Source organism: Culex quinquefasciatus, chromosome 3, assembly GCF_015732765.1.
Source record: "Culex quinquefasciatus strain JHB chromosome 3, VPISU_Cqui_1.0_pri_paternal, whole genome shotgun sequence".
NCBI classification, from domain to species: Eukaryota; Metazoa; Arthropoda; class Insecta; order Diptera; family Culicidae; genus Culex; species Culex quinquefasciatus.
Genome location: NC_051863.1, coordinates 154,303,784 through 154,330,243, shown reverse-complemented (window position 1 = coordinate 154,330,243; position 26,460 = coordinate 154,303,784). Strand labels below are relative to the sequence as shown.

At 34.6% G+C, this 26,460-nt stretch overlaps 1 protein-coding gene across 6 annotated transcripts in view; it reads left to right on the top strand.

Moving 5' to 3' along the window:
• LOC6052250 (homeobox protein 5) overlaps positions 1–26,460 on the top strand; it is a 258,274-nt gene that overhangs the window by 101,959 nt on the left and 129,855 nt on the right. For 4 of the 6 annotated variants that reach the window (XM_038264780.1, XM_038264779.1, XM_038264781.1 and 1 more), the window contains exons 3-6: positions 3,969–4,136; positions 6,920–7,018; positions 7,289–7,384; positions 11,053–11,589. In XM_038264780.1, the coding sequence (XP_038120708.1) occupies positions 3,969–4,136; positions 6,920–7,018; positions 7,289–7,384; positions 11,053–11,589 (900 nt within the window). The remainder of the gene's footprint in view (positions 1–3,968; positions 4,137–6,919; positions 7,019–7,288; positions 7,385–11,052; positions 11,590–26,460) is intronic. The other 2 variants (XM_038264782.1, XM_038264783.1) reach the window with 2 other exon arrangements.

Here is a 26,460-nt window from a genome sequence, read left to right as displayed (position 1 = left end):
TTAATGAAGTTGAACCCTTTTTTCAGCGAAAACTGCAGAATTCTTTTGAATTAAAAAATCTTTAGAAAATTAAATTGTATTTATCTATTCAGATTTTATCATTTATATTTATTCGCTAAAAATATAATGTGTCCGTCTAATCCCAATCGATGATTTTCCGACTCAATTTTAAATACCAGCAATTTTACCTTATTATTTAGAAAAAAAAACCTAGCTTTTGATATTCAGGCAAAATTGGTATTTAAATATCATAGAATCTGATCATAAGAACGGAATTTCTGGCCAATTTTGTGTCAGCAAAGTTGTAAGTTTATTCGGTAAAAAATACTATTTAAAATCAATGAACTATTTGTTTTTATTAATTTTTTACACAATAATAAAAGATGTTCACAAGAATTATTTGGTTTAGAGAATATCAAAAAGACAACTTTTGAGCAAGGGCAAACATATTGAAAAAAATCCTTTTTCAAGGCGTTCAATTGTTTTAAGCTTTTTTTTTTAATTTGTGAAAGACGTTTAAAAAACCCCTGAAAAGTGCAAGGCATATAAAAAAACATTTATAAAAATTAAATTTGTGGCGGAATTGTTCCGTTGTGATGCTTTTTTTTATTATTTTCATTATTAGGTTTTACTTTTTGCTTTTTTTTTATATCGTTGTATTTTACTACAGTAAAATAGATACATATTTTTTGGAAAATTATACTTTTTTTAATGTGATAAAAACAGGTTTATAATTTTTTACTTTTAATAAAATCATAAGTTTAAGGACGACATTTTGATGAAAATTTATAACACTGTTAAAATTGTAAACATTTTTACCATCGTTTCAGATAAATTTGGTAAAAACCGTTATATCACAATAATTCCAAAATTTAGTATCTGAACTTAGACATTACCAAAATTTGCTATGATACGCATAGTTAAAAAAATAGGGTAATATTACATCTAGGAATGAGTACATCTTTTTTGTCAGAAAAAAATAGTAATTTTCCATCTAAAAAATTGTGAATTTACGATTATTCTGTTAATATGTCACATTTTCAGTATAATAAAAAATAAAAAATTTAGGTAATATCGAATATCATAAAAGAGGTAATATTGAACCTTCCAATTTTACATCTTCTATACATACACAATTTTTTACTGTGCAATATTATGCTCTTAATTCTTATAATATACCGTCAATCAGGATGACATTGATAGTCGGCTGACGTTGGTAGCTGTTTAACTTTTACAAACTAATCAAATTGCTTATAATTATGCTGAGTTAACACTTTTCAACTAAATATCAAGATTTCATTATTTTTTAAAAGTGAGTACGAATAGAAATACTGACAGAATTTTCGATTTCTTTTGTTTAAATGACATCACACCGTCTTTTCAGACTGAATTTACTAACTAACGGGACAAACACAGAACACCCAGAGGAGATGGGCGGAAATGGAACCCGGGCCCCTTAGCACACATGAGGGATCGGCAGCCGAAGCCGCTAACCACCGCGCTGCGGGGTCCTTACTTTGTACTAAAAGGAGATAAAATTAGTTTTACAACAAAATGATTTAAGTTTTACTAGTACAGGATTTAGAAATGTCTTATATATCTTTAACACCCAAACTACCAAACTCGAGAAAAAGGGGGAATTTCCATACAAATTCCCCCTTTTTCTCGAGCTTGGGAGTTTAGGTGTTAAGGCTTTTTTTTAAAACAAATTCATATTAAATGTGAACAAATTATGATTCATGCTTCAAAGTTAGTTAAAACAGCAACAAATGTAAAAAATTTCATGAAAAAATATTTTGAAATGAATTTGAGGTAAATTACAAAAAAAACGTTTTGGCAAAAACTTTTAATAATTTAACCTTAAATTTAAATGTATATAAACTTGAACTTAAACCGTTAAAATACTTAGTAACTTAAACAAACATTGAAACGAATTAGTTAATAAAAGATGAACAACAGCCTTTGTTATGGTTCTTTTGGCAAAAATAATTCTCTTGAAGACTTTTAACTTTAAATTTGCAAGAAAAACAGCGACTGATCAAAGTCACCCCCGAATTCTAAATAAATCTTTCCAGAACAACTGAAAGCAAAAAAAAATACCTACGCAAAAATCACGACACGCTCTTAACAGTTGCCAAATATTGAAATCCTATCAATGTCAAGGATTTCGAAAAAATCTATAGGATTTATTGAGTTTTAGAATAATGATAGGTTATGATAAAATATATTTCATGTTATAAATACCCAAAAAAGCAGAAAAGTAGATTTGCATGAAGATTAAACTTATAACATTCGAATTAATGGGAGATTGCAAAAAAAAAAAAAAAAAAAAAAACAAGCATAAAAGATGCCCAGACAATGCGTCAACGTCAGAGGAGTGGGTTAGTGGGCAAAAGTAGTAGCAATACGCCATATAGTCTCACAGTGTGCCTAGTGCTATTTTTCCATGTCTTTTTTTCTGTTGTAAATGCTGTGCTGTGGGAAAGCTTTTTGTCGGTGTCTCCGCCAGCTTGAGCTGTAAATAAAGTGTACACGACATCTATTATTACTCATGAAACCGTTCGTCTTTTTTTTAGGTGTGTGAATGTGTGTTTGAGGCACACACTCATTCTCTCGCAAAAAAAATCCAGTGTCTAGTTCAATTGTGGCTGAGCTTCGTTTTATTTCTTCTTTTGCTTTGAGAGGGCACGTGTCATCGCACGTTTGCTGGCGGGTGTTTTTTTTTATTTGAGAGATGTAACTGAGATATCATGAAGGGAGATTATTGGTTACGAAAGCGGTTTTGGATTACTGCTCGAAATTGATTGGAATTTGTTATTAGACTTATTAGGCTCATAGAATTGAAAGAAGTTAAATCATTGAAAAATTATGAAATTCACAAAAGGACTTATATTAATTTTCTAAAAAATGCATTAATTTTTTATGTTCTGGTTTCTTCACAACTACATAAAACGAAACTTGTATTTCTTTGTTGATAACTAGTTGAAAAGTTAAATTTTATCTTTGAAACTTGTCACATGCCCAGATAAAAACACATTCCTCTCACCTACACCTTACTAGTTGCGTTGTGGTTATGTACACATGAATTCCTCTGTTCGACTGAAGCCCTGCAGCTCGGGCCTGTTTGTGTGTGTTGTTTGTTTACTTTGCACAAACAAACGATAACTATACCTCACACACCGGCGAGAGGCCGGCTTTGGCAGAGCAGCAGCACTATCAGTTCAGAGGCCCATTGAACCAGAACAAACAACCGTCATGGCATCACATCGCTCAAGCCAGCGGCCAGATCCATTCTCTCTGTTATCTTCTATTTTTAGCGGAAAAACCGCGAGCGAATCGCAAGAGCTATCATTTTCAAAGTATAGTTAGTAGAATTGGTGGGGGTGAGATGGGTAGATGGATTCTATTGTGGACTTGGACCACTTCTCCTCCACTCTCTTATCAGTCACTTTGAGCACATCTTGAACAACTCAATCACGTCTTGGAGATATTTCTGTTGATGGCGTCGATTTAATTTGGAAATGATTTTATGAATCTTGAGTCTGCCGTCGTCCTGACGCAATTCACGTTGAAATTAAACTTTCGTCCTCAAATTTCTGGTTCGGAGGTGCCGAAATTTAAATGGATGTTTGGTTGATAATGATATTTTATTCAAAATAATTCATGTTTTGTTCAACATAATTAATTTTTGTGATGGAGTTTTGTAATGTTAATATCACCTGCAAAAATGTGTAAATTTACATATCTTATGTGCAATTTTACTTTTTTCACAAAAATTTCCGTAAACTTACATTTAAAAAATCAGGTAAAATTCAACCATCCAGGCAAGCTTCAGCAATTTAGGCTAGACTGAATTTTGAATGGAACTTTTCATAATCTTAAGATAGTGATAATTAAAAACAGTCTCACCTTTGACACCCCCGATCTAACCCTCCGTGTTTCCCTCTCTCTCTCATTTTCCTCTGCAGCTACCAAGAAACAGAACGGTGCCACCCTGCGGTCCAACAGCCTCAACTCGGGCTCGCGGACGCCACCCCTCGAGCGGAAAAGCAAGTTCAGCGCGTTCGGGCGACTCTTCAAGCCGTGGAAGTGGCGGAGAAAAAAGAAAAGCGAAAAGTTCGAGTCCACCTCCAAGTGTAAGTTTTGCTTCTTATTTTTTTAATCTTTGCCCAAGAATTGGGATGTTTTCCTGTCGCCGGAAGGTGGGACGGACGACCAAATACGACGATCTGCTATCTGTTTGAAAAAATTTTAATTTCTTTTCCTTTATGGGCCGAGCTTTTCCCGCCCGCTCGCTGCTTTTGCTACTGTTCTTGCTGTCTTTTTGTTGAGCCTCGTCAACGAGATGAGGTGATTTTGATTGGTGCTTGAAGAAGATTTTCAAATTGAAGAGCGTTTATGCTGTTTGAGAACTTGGAAGTTTATTTAATGATTTGATTTCTTGAATTTGGAATTAAATTCTTCTTCTTGGATATTTTCATTTTAAAATACGTCAACTTATTTTGGTGCCGATTTTTTTTCTATGGATTCACAAAACATTAAAATTTTCTATGTAAAATGCTCATACTTTCATAAAATATCCTATTTTTTATAATTTTCAAAAACTCAAATGTTTAAAAGATTTTCACTTCATTTTTGGGTTTAAGTAAAAAAAATCGTAATTTTCAATCTCAGCATAGAAAAACCGTATTTTGTGAACATTTTATTATTTTACAAAATATATATCGTCGCTTGATTATTTCAAATTTTGAATTTAAGAGACGAATGCACACTTATGTAAAATTTGTTTAATTAAAAAAAAATATTTTTTTTGTATTTTCAAAAAACATACGGTTTTTTTGAAGGATTATGCGTATTCCTCGGGTTAGTTTGCATTAGGTCCTAACCGCCATTTGTAAACAAAGTCAAATTTTGATCGGTGTACGAATAATCAATTTTAAAAATGTTAAAGAAATACTCTCAACTTAAAAGCAATTAAAAGTCAGTTTGCTTTAAAGATAAATGCAAATTAGTGGTAGAGTGATAATCGCTGATAAGATCTATTGAATACTAATCCTAGATTAATACTTTGAAACATGATTTAAAAAAAGTAGTTTGAGAAGATTTTGTTTGAAAAAAATCATTTTACAAAGTTACTAAATATGAGTTTTTGGATGTTTTTGCTGAGGTTTGAAAATTGGTTTTCAAAATGTATTTAAAAATATATGAGCAGTTCTCTCAGATTTCGGTCATTCGATTTTTTTTTTTTGTATTTTTTAATCCGACTGAAACATTTTTGGTGCCTTCGGTATGCCCAAAGAAGCCATTTTGCATCATTAGTTTGTCCATATAATTTTCCCTACAAATTTGGCAGCTGTTCATACAAAAATGATGTATGAAAATTAAAAATTCTGTATATTTTAAAGGAATTTTTTGATCGATTTGGTGTCTTCGGCAAAGTTGTAGGTATGGATACGGACTACACTGGAAAAAATGATACACGGAAAAAAATATTTGGTGATTTTTTATTTAACTTTTTATCACTAAAAATTGATTTGCAAAAAAACACTATTTTTATTTTATTTTTAATTTTCAAAATTAGTTGCTGAGATATCGACATTAGAAAATGATGGATTTTTTGGGTGAGACTTAGAAAACATCAATTTTCCTGTTTTAAACCTTTGCATGGCAATATCTCAGCAACTAAGGGTCGTAGATAATTTTCTCAGCTTTCCAAAAATATTTTTTTCAAAAGCGGGCAAACATGTGCACTAATTTAAAAAAATAAAAAGCTGCGACTATTTTCAAAAAAGTCACCTAAACTTGAAAACGGTGCACTTTATCAAAATTTCACCGAAGTACTTTTTGATTGCAAATTTGATTTTACATCGATAAATGAAGTTGAGAAATTTTTGCGACCTATATTTCGATTTTTTTAAAAATCAGTATTGATTCAAAAATTCATAACTCGGTCAAAGATTTTTTGCACAACCTGGAAATTTCTGAAAAGTTGGCATTTGATGTCCTCTAAAACACATCAAAAAAATAAAAAAAAATAAAAATAGTGTTTTTTTGCAAATCAAGTTTTAGTGATAAAAAGTTAAATAAAAAATCACCAATTTTTTTTTACCTGTATCATTTTTTTCCAGTGTATTCCGTATCCATACCTACAACTTTGCCGAAGACACCAAATCGATCAAAAAATTCCTTCAAAAGATACAGATTTTTGAATTTTCATACATCATTTTGTATGGACAGCTGCCAAATTTGTATGGAAAATTATATGGACAAACTAATGATGCAAAATGGCTTCTTTGGGCATACCGAAGGCACCAAAAAAGTTTCTGCCGGATTAAAAAATACAAAAATTAAAATTGAAGAAAAAAGACCGATTTCGTAGAGAATTGCTCATATGAGTTATCTTTAACACCTAAACCTCCAAAGGGGGAAATTGATATGAAAATTTCCCTTTTTTCTCGAGCTTTGGAGTTTAGGTGTTAAAGGTTCACAAATTTCAATAGTTTTAAGCAATAAGCTGAGCATTAGTAGTTCACAAGTTTTAGCCATTTTAAGATAAATTTACTTTTTATTAGTTACGTTTTTTTTGAAATAATAGAAATAATTACTTAAATTTGTAATAACTTGATTAATTATTTTGTTTATATCGTTTATCAACCCGAATTTGGTATATACGAAATCAAGCCCCAATCAAAACAAATCAGTGTTCAATATGATCAGTAAACATTGGCATATTTCATTAAATGGAATCATTTGACATTGCCTGTATCGCACCTTTTATGTGTAATGTTTTTGAAGGTTGCAGCTAAAACTGAAAGCAACATTCACTTGCCATTTTCATTTACATTTTCTTCTTTAATTTTAAGATTTTTCGTTTGATTTCGACTTTTCCTTTTCTTCTTCACCCATCATCCACCTGCAGCTCTAGAGCGTAAAATATCAGTACGTGCCAATCGCGAGGAACTTGTACAAAAAGGTATCCTGCTGCCCGAGAGTCCAACGTCGGCGCTGTCCATAGCTGGTGAGTTTAACTTAATTGTTTGTTTAAACTTTCTTTTAGAGTAAAATCCCCGAGGGTTTCTTTTCCCGTGGTAAGATTCCTCCATTCCCTGGCGCTAACATAAAACATATACTAACTTGTTATTCGCTAGTGTATTTTCGCTAACCATCTTGTATACTAAAGTCATTTCGATATTATTGTCTGTTTCTCTCATTCCCTGTTTCATACAAAAAAAAACTCCTTGTAATTTCGAAACAAAAAAAAAAACAACCAAAAATCAAACCCATGAAGCCATTTGTATCAGTCCCACGGAATCGCTGACGTGGTCAACATCATCCCATAGACAGCTACAAACCTTCCATCAGCCGAACCATTATCGAAGCCAAAGTAAGTTTAGAGCCAAAAAATGTTCTAGTGGTGTTTTATTGTTGTTGCAGTTGGCGCTTGTGCAACAAGATAAACATAAACTGAATATTTTTGATTAAGTGTGTGTGTGTTCTTCTTTCTACCTCTTTCTGTCATTTAAAAACTGCTGTTTCTATTTTCGACCTAATTGGGTCCAAAATAGGTACAAAATTGTTTGTGCGCTATTTGTTCATCCAGTTGTGCAAAATACTGTGCTGTTCATTTTCTTTTCTAACAAAACACTACTTGTTCCATGTGTGTAGTACGTGTGTGATCATCTTTTCTCACCCTTCGTTGCAAACGTTGTTCATCTTTCACTCATTCAGTACACGTTGAAATACACAAACAAAAAACTACGCACGGCATTTTCTCTTGCTAGAGTGTGCTTTATTAGGTTTTACGCCGACTCGATTTGGAGGTTAGAAAGGAGTGCACTGTTTACATGGACTTAGCACAGTTCGATGCGGTCGTCGATTTTGCACACGAGCTGTCAAATGACGTCACGGTGTAAAACCTAATTGTGTTTTATTTAGCGGGTACAACAACAACCACAAAATAATGAATCGCTCACCTACATCTGTCTACACTAGCAAGAAAGCTCCACCATTACACACATAAGTGGGTTTGTCTATTTTTTTGCGAACTATTTGCCTTTCTTTGGTGCGCTTTTCTTTTCCTTAGGCGAAGGTCTTGTTTGTTTCCCGACACCCGAATCAAAGTAACTACACTATAACGTGTGAGGAGCAAAAGCACAAATAACCAATAATAATAATAAACGCACACTGTTTAGATTTGCAAAATAAAGGTTCGCCCCCGTCGCTGGAAAAAGTTATGACGGGTCGTTTGCATGTTGTTGCGACACCCCATCAATGGTTGTTTTGGAATAATTAGTTTACCATTTTGAATTAATTTAACACCTCCAGGTTGTTGATTAGGAGTTGGATTGGCGTTGCCAGAGCTGGATGTTACTAGGTCGGAGTTGTTTACATCAAGCAGAAAAGGGCACGGTGCTAGTTTGGATGTAATTAAGACATGATGGTGTAATTTTGTTTAGCATTGGGTTTTCTATAACAACAAGATGTTGAACGTTATTTTTCGATATAACTTTAGAATTAAAGTACACAATAAAAAAAAATGATGATTTCTGGAAAAATATAGTTTCCGTTGAATTTTCATTTTTACACATTATTTTAGGTAAAATTACTCAAAAATTGGGTAATATTCAACCAACAAAATTTTCAACCATCCAAAATTCTACTTTTTTACTGTGTTGTTTTTGAGTATTACCATCACATAGAAATTTGAATTTGTTGTGTGCTTGTGTGTGTGAGTTTGTTATGTGTGTGTGTAAGTATTTAATGTGTTTGCGAGTGTGTATGAGTTTGTTGTTGTTGTTGTTGTTGTTGTTGTTGTGTGTGTGTGTGTGTGTGTGTGTGTGTGTGTGTGTGTGTGAGTTTCTTGAATGTGTGCGTTTGTGTGAGAGAGTTTGCTGTGTGTGTGAGTTAATTGTGTGTATGTGAGTTTGTTGTGGATGTGTGTGAGTTTTGTGTGGGTGTGTGATTGTGTTGTTTGTGAGTGTGAGTTTTGTGTGGGTGCGTGACTGTGTTGTGTGTGCGTGTGTATGAGAGTTTGTTGTGTGTGTGAGTTTTTCTGTGTGCATGTGAGTTTTTTCTGCGTGTGTGTGAGTTTGTTATATGAGTTTATTGTTGTATGTGTTTATGAGATGTTGTTGTGTGTGAGTTTGTTGTTGTTTGTGTGTGAGTTTGTTATTGTGTGAGAGTTTTTTGTTGTTGTTGTGAGTGTGTGAGTTTGTTGTTGTGTGTGTGTTGCCATACTGTACATCGAAAATACACTTAAGTTGAAAATGTTTTTAAATGGAGTCAAACATGTTAAAAATGTTTATAAACGCATTTTTAGGTTGTTTTCAGCTGATTGCATTCAACATTTCGTTAAAATTTTGAAGTATTTTGAAAAATATATTTTTTTCCCCCTGAATTTTCTGGCCGTTTTTGAAGGACAGTATAAAAAAAAAAAAAAAAAGTGCAACAACTTAATATTCAACTTGATTTTTTTTTTTTTTTTTAGAGACAGAAACTTGAAAACATTGTAAATATCCATTATCCATTTAAAAAATAAATCTTAATGTTCACGTAAATATAATGCTTAAGACATATTATTTTCCAGATTTTGAGGTACATTTCACAGTTTTTGATACTTTGAAGTAAACAAAAAAAAACTTAATTTAAAATTTCAAGCCTTCATCATTTAGAATATATGAGAAATCATGAACATTTTATATCCTGAAGTTTTAGGTTAATTTGCTATCTGTGGACTCAACATTCATTTTTAAAATTAAACTAGTTCCATTTTATGGAAAAAGACGTAAGAATAAGTTAACGATCGAGTGTTCAAGTTAAAATAATGTTTAATTACTGATTTGTTTTATTGCCCTCTGACTTAATGGACATTTCGAAGGGGGAAAGGTAAAACTTTAAAATTCTTGTTTGTCTTATTTTACCAATTTTGGCAGCAGCCAAGAAAGTGAAAAATAGCTTAAGTATCTAAAAAAAGATTTTTTTATTGCATGAAAAGATACATGAATATTTCTGAATTGATGAAAACATGATTTTACTCTTATTTAAAGAATCATATTGAACAACTGTAATTGTTAAGTTAAAAGTAAAGCGAAGTGTAGAGTTGAAAGCTGTTCAAAATCAATTGTTTAGGAACGCTGTTAAATGCCCCTATACAGCAATTCCCCACGAAAACAGCATGATTCGAAAAAAAAGTTCTCCGATCGGGCTCAACATTTTTCTGGGGGATCCTTGGCCGAAATAATTAGACCCGTATTTTTTTGTTTGGCCATTAGGGTGACCTACGCCGTGCTAGGGTGGTCCGAAAAATGGCAATTTTCGTCGATTTTCGCAAAAACCACTTTTTTTCAAAAAATCATATCTCCGCGCCATTTCATCCGATTTTAGCTGTCCTAGACGCAAAAGAAAGGTGATTAGTTTGGCTATTTGGGAAAAATAGTAAGAAGTTTCAAAAATCTAGCTTAACATTTGAAAAGGTCGTATGAAAACTTAAAATGCTGTTTTGAAGGTCTCGGGACCAAAGAGCATATGTCTGAAAATATTTTTATCGGATTCCTCGGAAAATTTCACATAATATATAAAAAAATGGTGAAGTTATGTTTTCGATACTCTGAGATACGATTTTTTGAAAAATATATTTAAAAAAATGGTTACTTCATTTATTGTCAAAGATTTTCCTCAGTAACTGACTACGTTCTTGTTACTCCACGTTACACAGCTCACCCCACGTAACCTTCGTAACGCCTTTCACTAACACATGTACGCATTAGATCACATTCACACTCCCCAGACTAAAACCTCTACGTTCCACTCTTGTACCATTTTTATTCGATTTCACTGTCTCACTGTAAAACATTGCCAGTGTAACGCCTCTGAGTTTGAGCTAGTCCCTTGTAGTGCTGCTTTTAGCTGCGCTATCGCCCGCTAGGTGGTCACCACGTTCCCGAACCATACCTGTTCAGTGGCGTTAGAAGCGTTACGTCTCTTCCAACAGTTTTCCGGACATGTTACAAGATTGATACAATGTTTCCCCAATTTTCCGCTTTCAATTTCCAGACGAAGAACAATATACCATTTACAACTCGGTGAACGGTTCCAACTCAGCCGTCCTGCCAAATCTCGCGAACGCATCATCATCCGCCGCAGCAGCACCAAATACTAGTATAACCAACAATGTGCCTTTATCACAATCGGCTCAACAAATCAGCAGCGTGCTCAGCAACAGCAGTCTGAACCACCCTAGCAACAACAACAACAGCACTAGTAGTAGTAATAGTAACGGCCCGCTGAGCTTGGCGTCGATTCTGGGCGGCGGAAATTCCGGAAATAACGCCGTCATCGGTGCCAACATGATTGGCGGGGGAACGGCCGGTCAGGCACTGGCCAGCATACTGACGGGCAACTCGGTCGGGAATAGTATAGGTGGGAGTGGTGGCGGCGGAGGACAAGGTGGGTTGTCCCACTCGCAGTCGGCGCATCAGATCGGTTCCGGAGTGACCGGTGGTGGCCATGCGCCGATTTCGCAGCACCAGGCGCTCCAGCAGCAGCTGCAGCAGCACTTTGCCAACGTTGCCGGCAACAGTAGTAGTTTAGGTGAGTGGAGAGCATTTTTTTTTCTTTTGAGTCATAATTTTAATGAAAACGGAAAGCAGTAGAATGGGGGACGAGGAATCCTTTGTTCTAAAGTGTGAAAAACTTGTAATTAGCATCCGAAAGTTTTTTTGTTCGACTCTTAAAATGAAAATTATTGGAGGGGTGATCGCAAATTCAAAAGAACGCAATTAAAAATCTCTTTAGGAAAAATAATTAAAAATTCAGTGGCTTGGTCAGTGAGTAGTAGGATGCAATTTCTGGAACCATGTCCAAAGGACCAAAACGAACAAAAGTTAAATTTCAAGCAGCATTTCAAAATAAACCAATAAACCGATCTTTGGGGATTGCTGGGTCAGTGAGCTTCGTCACCCCGTTTTTTTCTCCTGTCCTAATTTAATTATCGTGATGCGTTGAACCCGAAACCTTTTACTTACAACATTTGCAACGGGATTACGTGCTGCACATAACTATATTGCACTGCTCGGTGGAAATTCTGGCAAATTGCATTCCATGCACAAATAGTTTAGACCCATCGGGTGTTCCTTGGTGTGTTCCCCTCACAACCAACACATGCCAAGATATGACGAAAGGGTTTAGACTTGTGCTTTGCATGAAACAAGGCCAACACGGATACATGGATTGTGCATGTATCTGTGCTGGTTTGTAAGTATTTGTTCAACGAAGGGGATTTCGGTCATAAGGTTCTTAAAAGAAAATATAATCTGATTATACTTTTAAGAATGCATTTCAGCACTTTGACGTTCAATTTCAGCTTTAACATCGTTTTCTTCCAATATTATCAAATAAATAGCTAAACTCTCTACTGCTCATTTATTCGAAAATTTAATTTTTTTCTGCGTTCAAAAGTTTTTCATAAATTATTTTCAGTATTTTTGTTTGTAGAGCAATTCTCAGAGATTTCGGTCATTCGATTTTTTTGGAATTTTTTAATCCAACTGAAACTTTTTCGGTGCCTTCGGTATGCCCAAAGAAGCCATTTTGCATCATAATTTGTTCCATATAATTTTCGTTACAAATTTGGCAGCTGTCTATACAAAAATGATATATGAAAATTCAAAAATCTGTATCATTCGAAGGAATTTTTTAATCGATTTGGTGTCTTCGGCAAAGTTGTAGGTATGGATAAGGACTACACTGAAAAAAATGATAACGGTAATTTTTTTTTGTGATTTTTAATTCTCTTTTTGTCACTAAAACTTGATTTTTTGATGTAAAATTGAATTTGCAATCAAAAAGTACTTTAGTAAAATTTTGATAAAGTGCACCGTTTTCATGCTATAGCAATTTTTAGGTTACTTTCTTCAAAAAATCGCAGTTATTCATTTTTTGTTTGTCCACTTTTGAAAAAAAAGGCTTAGAAAATTTTCTATATTTTGCTTTTTTGAACTTTGTTGATACGACCCATAGTTGCTGAGATTTTGCCATGCAAAGATTTAAAAACAGGAAAATTTATGTTTTCTAAGTCTCACCCAAACAACCCAGCGTTTTCTAATGCCGATATCTCGGCAACTAATGGTCCGATTTTCAAAGATAAAATATGAAACATTCAATATAACGCCCGTTTAGAATGATAGTCTTGATTAAAAAAAATTAAAATGTTTTTTCGAAAAGATCAGAAAATTTCACGAATGTTTCATATTTTAACATTGAAAATCGGACCATTAGTTGCCGAGATATCGACATTAGAAAATGATGGGTTGTTTGGGTGAAACTTAGAAAACATCAATTTTCCTGTTTTTAAATCTTTGCATGGCAATATCTCAGCAACTATGGGTCGACGACCCAGGGTCGTATCAACAAAGTTCAAAAAAGCAAAATATAGAGAATTTTCTCAGCCTATCAAAAATTTTTTTTTTCAAAACTTGCAAACATGGGCACTAGCTTAAAAAAATGAATAATTGCGACTATCTTCAAAAAAGTTACCTAAAAATTGCTATAACTTGAAAACGGTGCACTTTATCAAAATTTCACTGAAGTATTTTTTGATTGCAAATTCGATTTTACATCGAAAAATGAAGTTGAAAAATTTTTGAGAACGAAATTTCGATTTTTTTTTAAAAATCGGTATTGATTCAAAAATTTATAACTTGGTCAAAGATTTTTGCCCATTCTTGAAATTTCTGAAAAATTGGCAATTGATGTCTCCTAAAACATATCAGAAAATAAAAAAAGTGTTTTTTGCAAATCAAGTTTTAGTGACAAAGGATGAAATAAAAATCACCAAATTTTGTTTTACCTTGCATCATTTTTTTTCAGTGTAGTCCTTGTCCATACCTACAACTTTGCCCAAGACACCAAATCGATCAAAAAAACCATTCAAAAGATCAAATTTGTAAAATTTGTATGGAAAATTATATGGACAAACTAATGATGCAAAAAAAAAGTTTCAGACGGATAAATACAATTTTTTTTCGATTTCGTAGAGAATTGCTCTGTATTGATCATGTTCAGCTTTTGTTATATTTTGGTAGTATCAGGCCTTTCCAGTAACTTTTTCGATTTTTTTTTATTTGGGACAAAACAAAATATTAGTTTAAAACATGGCTAAGGTTGACCCCAGATTTTTTTTAAAGAATTGACAAAGTTACATAAAACAAGGAAAATCATCAACTTCAAGATTTTCTCAAAATTTAAAAAGAGTTCACGCCAATTCAGGATGGTATGTCTCTCCTTAAAAAAAATACAAAAATCATTTGTTTGTTTGAAAAGTGGTCTAATTGTTAAAATTGCGAACGCGGGAATCGATTCTTCAGACAATTTGACAATTTTACATAAAGGTCTGACCATCATCCTAAGTCCAATCCTTATGAAGATACGAAAACAAAATTGATTTTATAGCAGTCGGTTGGCGTTGTTCACGCTCCATACAAAAAAGTTGTCCACGTGTCGACGTGGTTTATGGATGGTCCCTGTAATAAATAACTAATCTTTGAAACATTTCCAAACTTTTTTTTGAGGTACTTTGAACACTTCTCTACCAAGCTCATTCCATACCATTCGATTTGAATTGAGGTCATATTTTTGTTTATTTTTTGCATGATTTTTTGAAAAAAAAGGTTTTTAGAAAATATTGACATTTTTACATAGTTTTGAAATTAATTTTAGATGCAAAATATTACTTAAATAAATTGCGCCGTTTTTAACTGTAGATTTTTTTTTGTTGAAATCAGCGATAGAAGACTCTTTATCAGAAGACAATTTTTGACGCTCATCAAGAGAAAAAAAATCGGAAGGGAATTTGGCTCTCCTCTCTCACGCATGAAAAATAGGTAAAACGAAGATGAAAAATCACCACCGGGATTATTCGGCGGAACATCTACACTTGTAGGTGTAATGCCACACAACCAAATGACCTGTCACTGTTCGTAAATGAACAATGATTGTAAACAAAACGAAATTATTGATCTAAGTGGTGCCAACATTGAGAATCTTAAAAAATCATCTATTGATTGTTTTTTTTCGAAAAGTTCGGAAGAGATTTTCTGTTGCGTGTTTGCTGGTTGAAATTTTTCTAGATTGATTTTTCAAAGCAGAAATCTTCAACGCGATTTCCAGAAGTTCTGGCAACACTAACTCCACAGCACTACGTTCCCATCAAACATCGACGCCCTCTTACCCTATTTCCATCACATTTCCACTGCACGCACACATGCAACACACCATTTTCGGGGGAGGAGGTAAGTGGGTGGTTGACCATCCCCCATCCCCGCTCACCTACCGGCGTTCTTTGTAAGGATTCACTCCTTTCCATGAGACACATTAGCCAGCAGCACACATACTGTCGTAAAACTGAGCTGCGAGCTGCGTTTCAAGCGAATCAGCTCCGGCTCGCAGTATAGGTCAGTGAGTCTCGGTGAGATGTTCGCGATGGTCGCCGTCGTCGCGATTTCGGAGGTCGATCCTTAAGAAGCGGTCCCCGTCGTCGTTGTGTCTCCTCACGGAAAAAGAAGGGGGGTGTCATCGTCTGGAGCTGTTCGCGGTGGTGGTACTGTTGAAAAATTCAGTGAACTGGGTCCACCCCGCGGGTTGAATGGGGGACAGTCTGGGCTCGAGACAAAGGTGCTTTGCGGGGAGAAGGTGTGCGGGTTTCTGTGCAAACAATTGAGCAATAAAAGATTACGTGCTATCGACGAAACGGTACAAATTCGTAGTGCGACGACGCTTCGAAGAACGTTCAGCGTATCTTGAAGTGTGTTTTTGTGTGTATTATCTGTATAAGATATGGGCTAGAAGGGGCCACGAACGGGGTTGGTTGGTGGTTCTACTAATCAGTAATCAGTCAGTTTTGAAGAGTTCGCGTATTGGCAGGTCTCCGACGTAACCTGATGGATTCGTTTTGCCCGGACGGTTTTGGAACAATTTAAAAACGGAATCGAGCTTATTAGGTAACGCGACAGATTCGTTCAACTCGTGACATCTGGCTCGAGTCCAGTCAGCCTCGTCAACCCCGTCGACAGTGGATCATAAATCAATAACGCACAGATATTTACGAGCAAATCGCGGTTGAAAAAATTCAATCACTGCCGGTCAGCAAGAAAAAAAAACCTCCCAAAAGTGACAAGTGAACCGTGAGGTTGCGTTGGGTGAGCTAACTGTGCCAAAAAGTTCCTTAAAAATTCATCGACGCGACGACAACAACCCCCTGCGATGTCGCCACGATGTTTTATTCAACGATTTAGAGGCTAACCCCCCTCTAACTGAATATTTCACCGTGCTTAGAAATGTCGGCGAATTTTGACATTTTAACAACCCGTAAAACATCCTAATCTTCAAACAACCACCCCCCTTAGAATTGCGCTTGGTATTGGTGATCACAAAGACATCGCAGCAGGTGGAAAACATCGCGCGCGCCAGTGATTCTCGGATGATGGTGGTATGCGTGAGCATAAATAATGGAAATTCCTAGGGTGCATTTTCCGCTCCAATATGCAGGAACATTCCGCTGTCTGACATACCAATACACTGAAAAAACAACAACGTTGTAATAACCTTTGTTGTTTGTAGTTGCAAATCTTGTTCGTGGTATTCTAGAGAAATTGTGAAACAGCGTGAGGGCAGTGTTGCCAATCACATTAGTATAGAATCTGCAGATATGATTCGCAATGGAAATATGTCTGGAATTTAACCACAACCCCGGGGGATAGTTCGTTGCGAACAGTGGTTAACTGCGAATGATTCACAGCTTTTTGCACGATAGAATATCATCCAGTTTGTGTGACAGCGCAGCGTTTTGGAATCTTAATCAAACTTGACGATTGTACAATGGAGCAAAACGATATGGCGTAACCGCTAATTAGGAAATACTTTGTTGATGTTGTATTTTTTAGATATTTGAATGATGATGATGTGACTCCAAATTCCACGTTTTAAGGTTATTGCATTGCAAAAAGGGGAAACTTTGATTTGGCTTGTTTCAAAAGCAAAATGCAGCACCATTCCGTTTTTGGCAACACGAATTCCAATCAATTCTGCAAACCAATCAATTCTGCAAAACCAACTTCTATTGTTGAACTGTTCGTTATTGAGTGAAGTTTTCGATAGGTTTTCTATCAACAATTTAGAAGAAAAATAAAGTTAGACTCATTCATCAGTCATTTTTGATGAAAGAAAATGTGTTGAAAAGTCGTGTTGCCAAAAAAACGTAATGGCACAATAGTACTATTTTGTAAGGAAAATTATGATTTTTTTAAGAGTCCAATGTTCAATTTAATTTTTAGTTTTTTGGCTCCAGAGCATACACATCTGAATAAATAATTACTAATAGAAACATAAAAAAATATATGTAGTTCCAAAGCAATGTACGAAAAGTTAGAAAAATAATCTAATTTAGCATTTTAAATTTGTATTATGTATCTAAGCAACGCATAATAAGTTTATGTATTTTTATTCGAATTGAATTTGGCTTCTTTCATAATACAAATTGAAACTTTTTTTTAACACATTTTTCTTATAATCGTATTTTTTTTTTCGATTTCCAAATTGTAGATTTGGCTTAAATAAATTCAAACAAGAAAAAATTATAAGTCTACATATTTTTATCAAATTTAATATTTTGTTTTTCGAAGACTTGAATAATATTTTTAACGAGATTTATTTTAACTATAAACCATGTCTTCATTTTAAGGGTAAATTTAAGGAAATCATTTTTAACTCAACCTATTTTATTTTTTATAAATAAATTATTCCAATGCGAGTATTTTTTAAGTTTGTGTGTGAAGGACAATACACAATAATTACAGTGCATAAATATTTATTTTTAAATATGCACTATTTTTTAAACAGCCAAAAACAAATATTCTTGTTCATAGTTTTGAAACTTGACACACATAAAATGTTTAAAAAGCAGTACAGATATATACATTTTTTTTAAATTTCTCAACAAATAATATTTTTTCACTTTTCATCCTTTGCAAAACGAGTAATGAGTACAAAAAGCAAATATTCAAAATGCAATCAGTTAACCTCTAAAAAAAATTAAAAACTTGCTATAAATTTAATTTTTGCATAATGGAACATTAAATGAAAAAAAAATGTTCTATTAAATTTAATTTGAAGTAGAAAAATTTACTTCTATACAACACAATTACTAAAGAAATAGAAAAATATTTGCTAAAATTTTTGAACTTTCAAACCAAAAATGGGAAATAATTTGAAATAATATGAAATTATTTCTTAAAGTTTTAATTTGTATATTTTTCTTGCTTATGTTTATGCTAATTAGGTCAAAATTTACGTGGAATTTAGCTCCAGCTGCCACAAATTAGTGCTTTTTCTTCATTTGTGTGCTATGAAAAAATATAAAAGTTAATTTTCAGTTAAACCAAAAAAAATAAAATAAAAATAATAAACATAATCCTCTTATTTGTGAAAATAGTTAGACCGTTGCACATCTTTTTCCAAAGTTTATGTTCCTTGCCTTTGGCCAAATTATATCGAAATTTCACAAATCTTTAAAATATTTTCAAACTGTTTTAATCATGCTGAGAATTATTATCAACTGCATTTTAAACGATTTTCAGTTAATTGCACGTACAATTTATTTTTTAATTTTAATTTTTTTTAATTTTTTTTTAAATTTTTTTTTTATTTTTTTTTATTTATTTTTTTCAATTTCAATAATGTTTTAAAGTTTTTTGAAAACAAATACCTTCTGATTTTTTGAGGTAATATTTAAAGGAGCGGGAACAAAAACCTTGAAAAATATTTGCAACGGTTTTATTAGATACCATAATCGATTTAAAAAATTTTGATCCTCTCCATAAAACTTAAAACATTTCTGTAAAATTTCCCCCTAAAATAAAATTTTCTTCAATGGTCATTCTTCTTTCTGAGTATTGTGCTGACAGATTTGTTAACCAAATCTGTTTGTATCAAAACACTCTTGCCTGATTTTTAGCATTTGTAGCACTAGAATTCACATTTTGAATGCAACATAGCGAATATAAATTGGCTTGCGCTTCGAGATATTTGAGTTATACAATTGCATCTTTTTTTACAAGAAATGTAGTTTATAAAAATAAATAAATTGCTGTTGTTTGTTTACCAATGCATTCAAAATAGATTGATCAAAATAAAAAAAAATGTAGAATGTATACATTTCGTCATAAAATGTTGGAGCCACCCTAATGTTGAACCAAACCAAAAGTTGCCACTTTATATTGGCAAAATCTTTTCCAGACGGTGGAGCCACGAAGGAGGAAGCTAGGGAGGTGCTCTACAGTTCGGCTGAGCTGCGGGGCATTTTCTCCGAATACATCGGCAGGTTCAAGACCTGCAGGACCCGCTTGGACCAAGTTACTCTCGTCAGTTATATGATCTCCCAGTATAGAATCTAAGGAGTTGTTTTTGTTTTTTTTTATTATATATTGTTTTTACCGATCCTCGGTCCCAACCTGGTCACAGCACCTTAAATGACCTTATAAAAATAAGTTAAGACCAAAAAAAAAAAAAAATCTTTTCCAAAGAAACCAAGCTATGAAACAGCTGCATTTTCGGATATCCAATTCCACCTAATTTTGCGATGCATTGTTACAAATTTTTAACTCACTGAATATAAATTAAACAGGATTATTTTCTCAAATTTTATTATTTCAATTTGACATCTGAAAAAAAAAATGCTTTTGTGTAAAGTTCTATTTCAAATTGATCACTTTTTTTTAATTTGAAGAAAGTACAAAAAAATTAAACGATACGAACTGGCAACACTGCCCTCCCTTCTCACTTGTCTCCTACGTTCCTTGCTGCACGCACACCATCACCCGAGAAAACCATACAAGTATTGGTGCTCACACAGTGCACAAACCTGCCGCCGTGCAACCGTGCACAGAGGAAAAGCCGTTTTTCCGCCACCAGGTTTAGTTTTCATTTTCCATCTCGCGACGTGGTCGTCGTCGTCGTCGGCTTCTGATTTCCCACCCGGTGAGCAGTGAGTCGCTGGGGGGAAAAGAGGCTGGATTTTCCTCCCGCAAGCATTTTCCCTTGTGACGCGGAAAAATTTCACCCCCTTTTCCGAGTGTGTGTGTGTGCGTGTTTGCTGTTTGGTTTGTGATGTTCGGAATTTGGTCGTCGGGCGGCGTGAAAATTTGTCTTAAGTTGTTCCTCGATTTTCCACCAATGTGGTTGAGACAGCTTGCCGCCCGTCTCGCCACGGTTTTCCACTTGTCACTTTTTGGAAGTGGCGGAGTTTTTCCGTGAAGAATTTTGTGAACTTTAAAAAAAGATGACTCAAACGCCAGACTAAAAGGATGAACGCAAAAAGGGGGAGTACGAAGGAAAATTGCTAGGTCGGAAAAACCTGGCAGTGGAAAAATCTTCTCACCGGTTCAAGTCCGTGTTTGAAGCAGCAGCAGCAATCGTGTTTCAAGATTAAGTGAAATGTGAGAAGGCATTAATTTTGAGCTTGCAAAGTGTGTGTGAGTGAGTGTTTTCATCTTTTTTTTGTTCCTGCTCACCGTCACAACACTAGACAGAGGAAACAACACGGCTGGCGAGGAAAAACGGTTGGAAAATTTGCAAACAACAGCAACAAAAAAAAAAGAAGACGAAAAGTTGGCGAAACTTGGTTGAGCAAGGGGGGTTGTCGTGAAAATTGCTTGGAAAAGCAGCGTGAAGAGCGCGCGTGTGGATCGATTAAAAAAGGCTTGGTCCTGGCTTGGTGACCTGGAGCAGTGGCAGTGTTTTTTTGGGGGGGATGTGGGTGGAAAAGGGTTAGTGTTTTAATGGTGAAAATGAGACGCAAAGTAAAACAACGAAAAAATAAATGTCCATAAAACTATTACCAACGCAGCACAAACTCCAAACAAGGGTGCGGGTGCAGCGCAGCAGTAGTTTGGTTCTAGTTTTGGGTTGGGTCAGAGCAGCACAAGGAGTCAAGTTGACGGCGGAAATTTGGTCACGAAAGAAAAGAAGAAAAAAAATCAAGGAAAATTAATGCTAACAACCCACAGTGTGTGTATGTGTGCGTTTGTGGTGGAGAAAGGATTTGGAGGACCAAACGGAAGTTTGGAAGGAAAAAACAAGCGGAGAAAATGTTCATTACAATTTTGGTGGAATTTCTGCAACAAGGAAATCTTTGTCTTGCAGGGGAAGAAAAACTACACTTGTGGCAACATATTTTTAGAATTGTTTAGTTTGATGTGAAGGAAGTGCGACGTGATGGGAGCTTGGTGAAGAATAAAAGTTTTAGGATGTTGTCAGTGTGCTTCTAGTAAAAGAGAGAAGGGAATATGGTGAATGCAGCTGTTGAAAATGTATTTGATGGAAATTGGCGAAAACTATTGAAAATTTGTCTTGGAGGCTGACGGTTTCAAAATCTTGTGTTTATCCAATGTTCATCTGTATTTTAAAGTGTGTTCGTCATGGAACAGAACATAAAATTGATTGCAAATTGAATATAAAATCAGTAAAGCAAATCTAACTTTGACCCACAAATTCGTAAAAGTATTATTGTTGTACGGCGAAATCTTAACCATTTAAAAGTTTTGAATTATAAAAAAATATGGAAATGATAACTATGTCTCAGACTGATGTATGCTTTTTAATCTTCAAATTAAATCCATTTAATGAGTCATCGCTACGGAAAACTCTACAGAGTAGGCCTGGCCGCTTTAGTGTTAAGGTAAAGTTACATGAAGGAAGAAGTAAATTGACACTTTCAAGTTTATCATCATCAAACAATACCAAACTTTAATCCAAATAGAATAATAATGCGAATATTTTTTAAATTTCCTGAACCCTGCCTTCTTCTAAATTTAATTAATCGTACATTCCAAAAGTATGTTTGAAAACAGATAGTCATACAACTATGAGCAACTCTCTACGAAATCGGCCGATTTCGACCATTTTTATTTTTTGTATTTTTTGATTTGGCTCAAACCTTGTGGGGGCCTTCCCTATGACCAAATAAGCTATTTTGTGCCATTGGTTCACTCATACAAGTCTCCAGACAATTTTGGCTGCTGTCCATTTAAAAATGGTACGTAAATATTTAATCAGCTGTAACTTTTGAGTGAATTTTCTGATCGATTTGGTGTCTTCGGCAAAGTTGTAGGTATTGTTGAGGACTTTTGAGAAAAAAATAGGTACACGGAAGGGCCAAATAAATAAATGAATACTACGCCCATTTAAAATGCTAGTCTTGATTTAAAAATATTCGAATATATTTTTTTCCAGAGGTCCAATCTTCAATGTCTCTTAGACAGTTTGATAGCAAATTTTAGAAATGGTCACTCATGGCCACTATTTTTAAAAATCGAAAAACTGAAAATATTTAGCTAAAATCAAACTTTCGGTGGCTATATCTTGAAAACAGAGCCCTTTATCTAATTTTCGATTGGAAATTCAATTTTACATTAAAAAAATTACTTCAAATTTGTTTTTGCATGATTTTTTTTTAGAAATTTAGAGAATTGCTCCTTTAGAAAAGCAGATTGGACTTGAAATGAAAGGAAAATCTCACAGAAACATTTCAGAAACAAGAATCATTTTAGAAGACATAAATATTAAGCAAACTTGAAAAACTTCCAAAAATATTGAATAAATAATAAATTAATAATGTATGTATGGATTCAGACTTTTGATCATACAATTTTGTTTAAATGAAAGAAACAACTTTGGAAAAAACTCACAGTACTATCATTTAAATGAGAATCCACTACTTTTGAACAATATTAAAATAAGATGTAATATGAAAAAAATCTCTTCAAACTTTTCAAAAAACTGCACAAAAATATTGAAATATTTTATCATAATTAGTTTAAAAACTATTCATGTTTACAAGAATTGAAAAAGTCACAAAATAGTTACAGCATACATCACTATGAAATAATGTTAAATTACCAATTATTTACAATTTTCTTATAAAAACTTTTTAAATAAAGTCTTATGTTTGAGAGAATACAAAAATATTTTTGTAATAAAAATTGATTATTTAAAATAAGTTGTTTTATAAAACATTTTTTTTCTACTGTATGAGATTTGCATAGTAAAACATCGAACGTATTGAATTCTTCTAGGAGAATCAATATTTATGAAAATGTGAGTTTCGTTGTTTAAACGAAGAATTTAGGAATGCAAGAAATAAGGCTAAATCATTAAAAATAAAAGAAATTTATAAAAAAAACAACAAAACATGATTTTTCGCAGACTTTTTTTCTATGACCTCTTTTCCCATAATCTAAGAATAATCACGATGGGCACTTCATAAACCAAATTCCCCCTCAAGTTCTCCTAAGCTAGAGTCACATCGTAAACCATATCGGTACCGCCACATTCAGAGGCTATGGCGTCATTCATGTATGGTTCATTGCACTACTCACCAACAACGTGGTTTTGTCACCGCCTGGTTGTAGCCGCCCTAATCGGTTCACAAATCGCTTCGAAAATGGCCCAGACGGCCGGCCGAGCGCGCGCGCTCTCGGGCGACAATTTATTAAATCCTGTCATCGTTTGAAGCCGGGGCCAACCAAGCAAATGGACGATTCCAAGTTTTCGCAGAATAGTTGTCGTTTTCTTCATTGCGTTGAGTCGGGTTGGGTAATTGGTGCTGGTTGGCAGAATTGAGCACGTGTTTTGGAATTTGAGGAATGTGGATCTCTGTTGTAGTAATTGGTTGATTTAAAATTGATACGGTATGTCCACGTATCCTCCTTCCTCGGTAGATTCTGTGAAATGTGATCCGTTGTCAGAACTCTCTCAGCGGTAAAAACGACGCAGTAGGGCTGTCCGCTTTGATTTTTGTAATACATTTTCGGGTGTTCTGTACTGTTTTTATTAGTATTTACAAAAATAATATCTTAACATAACATTTGTGCTAAAAATTATTCAAATTCAGGCCAATTGGCACGCATTGTCCTCGCATGTCTCGCAACCAGTAGTGAATGCACTTGTCTCCATTACCGATGATCTACTTTCTTGAAAAACGGAAAGTGATTCACAGAATGTTTGCCTGTTTTGGAGCTGATGAGCCAATAACACCCTCAATTCGAAATGTGCCTGAAAACGCACCCGTCCATCACAATCCAAGGAATTACTTAAATTCATCGCACCGCAGGAGAAAGGTCGAGGATTATTTTGACGTCGTTGTTCGTCTCTCTGATGTTGATTGAAAACATCCAACACGAAGCGCAGTTCTTCAAAACGATGGTGTCACGTTTCGTGTCAGAGCATCAGAAATGCGTAACTTTGCGTGTTCCAAGCTTTGCGTGGTGTGTCTGTGTGTGAAATTGGAAAACAAATGGAAATTGAGTGTGGTGGCGTAGAAAAAAGGGAGTGTGAAATGTTGTGCCGATCAATACTAAAATGTAGTGCTGGTAGACAAGGGGAAGGAGGCTCGACGGCGATCCAATTAGGTCATGGCGCGATTTGAAAGCAATTTGAGCGATGTTTGGATTCGTTTGTTTGACACACAGACACTAAAGTTCAAGGTTGCTGTGGAGGGGGGTACGAAATGAATTGCATTTTTTTACGGTTCAATCAACGTATCCGTAATGGAAGTTTAATGTGACGAAATTAATGAAGAGCCATCGTGATTAGATTGATTTCTCTTTTTCGCAAGAAGTTAAGGTCTTTTCCTTGGACCAGAGAGTTGATATTTGTCGGTGATTTGTGGCTCGTATAGCTAAAGTTGTAATTTATTGACCCACGCCGTACATTCCACGGGAATGTGACCTGGGAATGGGTTTTCATTTGGTACCGTGCAATTAGTTGAGGTTGAAAATTGAAGAAATATTCTAAGAAAAAATCTAAAAAAAATCATCGTTTATTTCTTAGTCTTTTTTGAAGATTCTCTTTTCCGTTTAACAAGTTTTTCATTTATTTAGTTTAGAATCAAAGCAAACTATACTGATAAAAACTCGATCTTGTTTATTCTCATAAAGATAACAATGAAAAAAACTAATAAAAATGCCACTGAATACTATTTTGAAAGAATGAAAAAACATTCAAAAACATTTCTGAAACTAGATTAGTTGATTTTTAAAGAATAATATTTTAATAAAAAATTGTTTTCACAAAATAAAAAAAACTAACTTAATCCACCTATGTGGTTGATGCCTTCCTCATTTTGAATATATGTGGTTTGCTAGCTATTTTTTTTAGATCCAGAAAAATAAGTACACAGATATAACTTAAGTGGTCATAACTCGAGACATGGTTGCCAGATCATCAATGTTGTGGACTCGTTGGAAAAGTCTCTCGATTACCTAACCAACGATGGGTGGGATGATGGATCCGGACAACGTTTACATACATTTAAGTGAGATCCGGCTTCAAAAAAGTACATAAATATCACTTAAGCGGCCATTACTCGAGACAGGGTTGCCAGATCTTCAATGTTGTGGACTCGTTGGAAAGGTCTCTCGATTACCTAACCAACAATGGATCGGATGATGGATCCGGACAATGTTTACATACATTTAAGTGAGATCCGGCTTCAAAAAAGTACATAAATATCACTTAAGTGGTCATAACTTGAGACAGGGTCGCCAGACCTTCAATGTTGTGGGCTCGTTGGAAAGGTCTCTCGATTACCTAACCAACGTTGGGTTGGATGATGGATCCGGACATCGTGTTCATACATTTAAGTGAGATCCGTCTTCAAAAAAGTACATAAATATCACTTAAGTGGTCATAACTCGAGACAGGGTTGCCAGATCTTCAATGTTGTGGACTCGTTGGAAAGGTCTCTCGATTACCTAACCAATGATGGGTTGGATGATGGATCCGGACATCGTTTTCATACATTTAAGTGAGATCCGTCTTCAAAAAAGTACATAAATATCACTTAAGTGGTCATAACTCGAGACAGGGTTGCCAGATCTTCAATGTTGTGGACTCGTTGGAAAGGTCTCTCGATTACCTAACCAACGATGGGTCGCATGATGGATCCGGACAGCGTTTACATACATTTAAGTGAGATCCGGCTTCAGAAAAGTACATAAATTTCACTTAAGTGGTCATAACTCGAGACAGGGTTGCCAGATCTTCAATGTTGTGGACTCGTTGGAAAAGTCTCTCGATTACCTAACCAACGATGGGTCGGATGATGGATCCGGACATCGTTTACATGCATATAAATGAGATCCGGATATATGTGAAAACACATTTTTATACATAACTTTTGAACTAGTTATCGAAACTTCAAACAATTCAATAGCGATGTATGGGACCATGAACCAAGTCGAATGCAACCGGTTTGATCAAAATCGGTTCAGCCAGTGCTGAGAAAACTCAGTGAGAATTTTGGTCACATACATACATACACACACACATACACACACACAGACATTTGTTCAGTTTTCGATTCTGAGTCGATATGTATACATGAAGGTGGGTCTTTGAGCTTTTAATAAA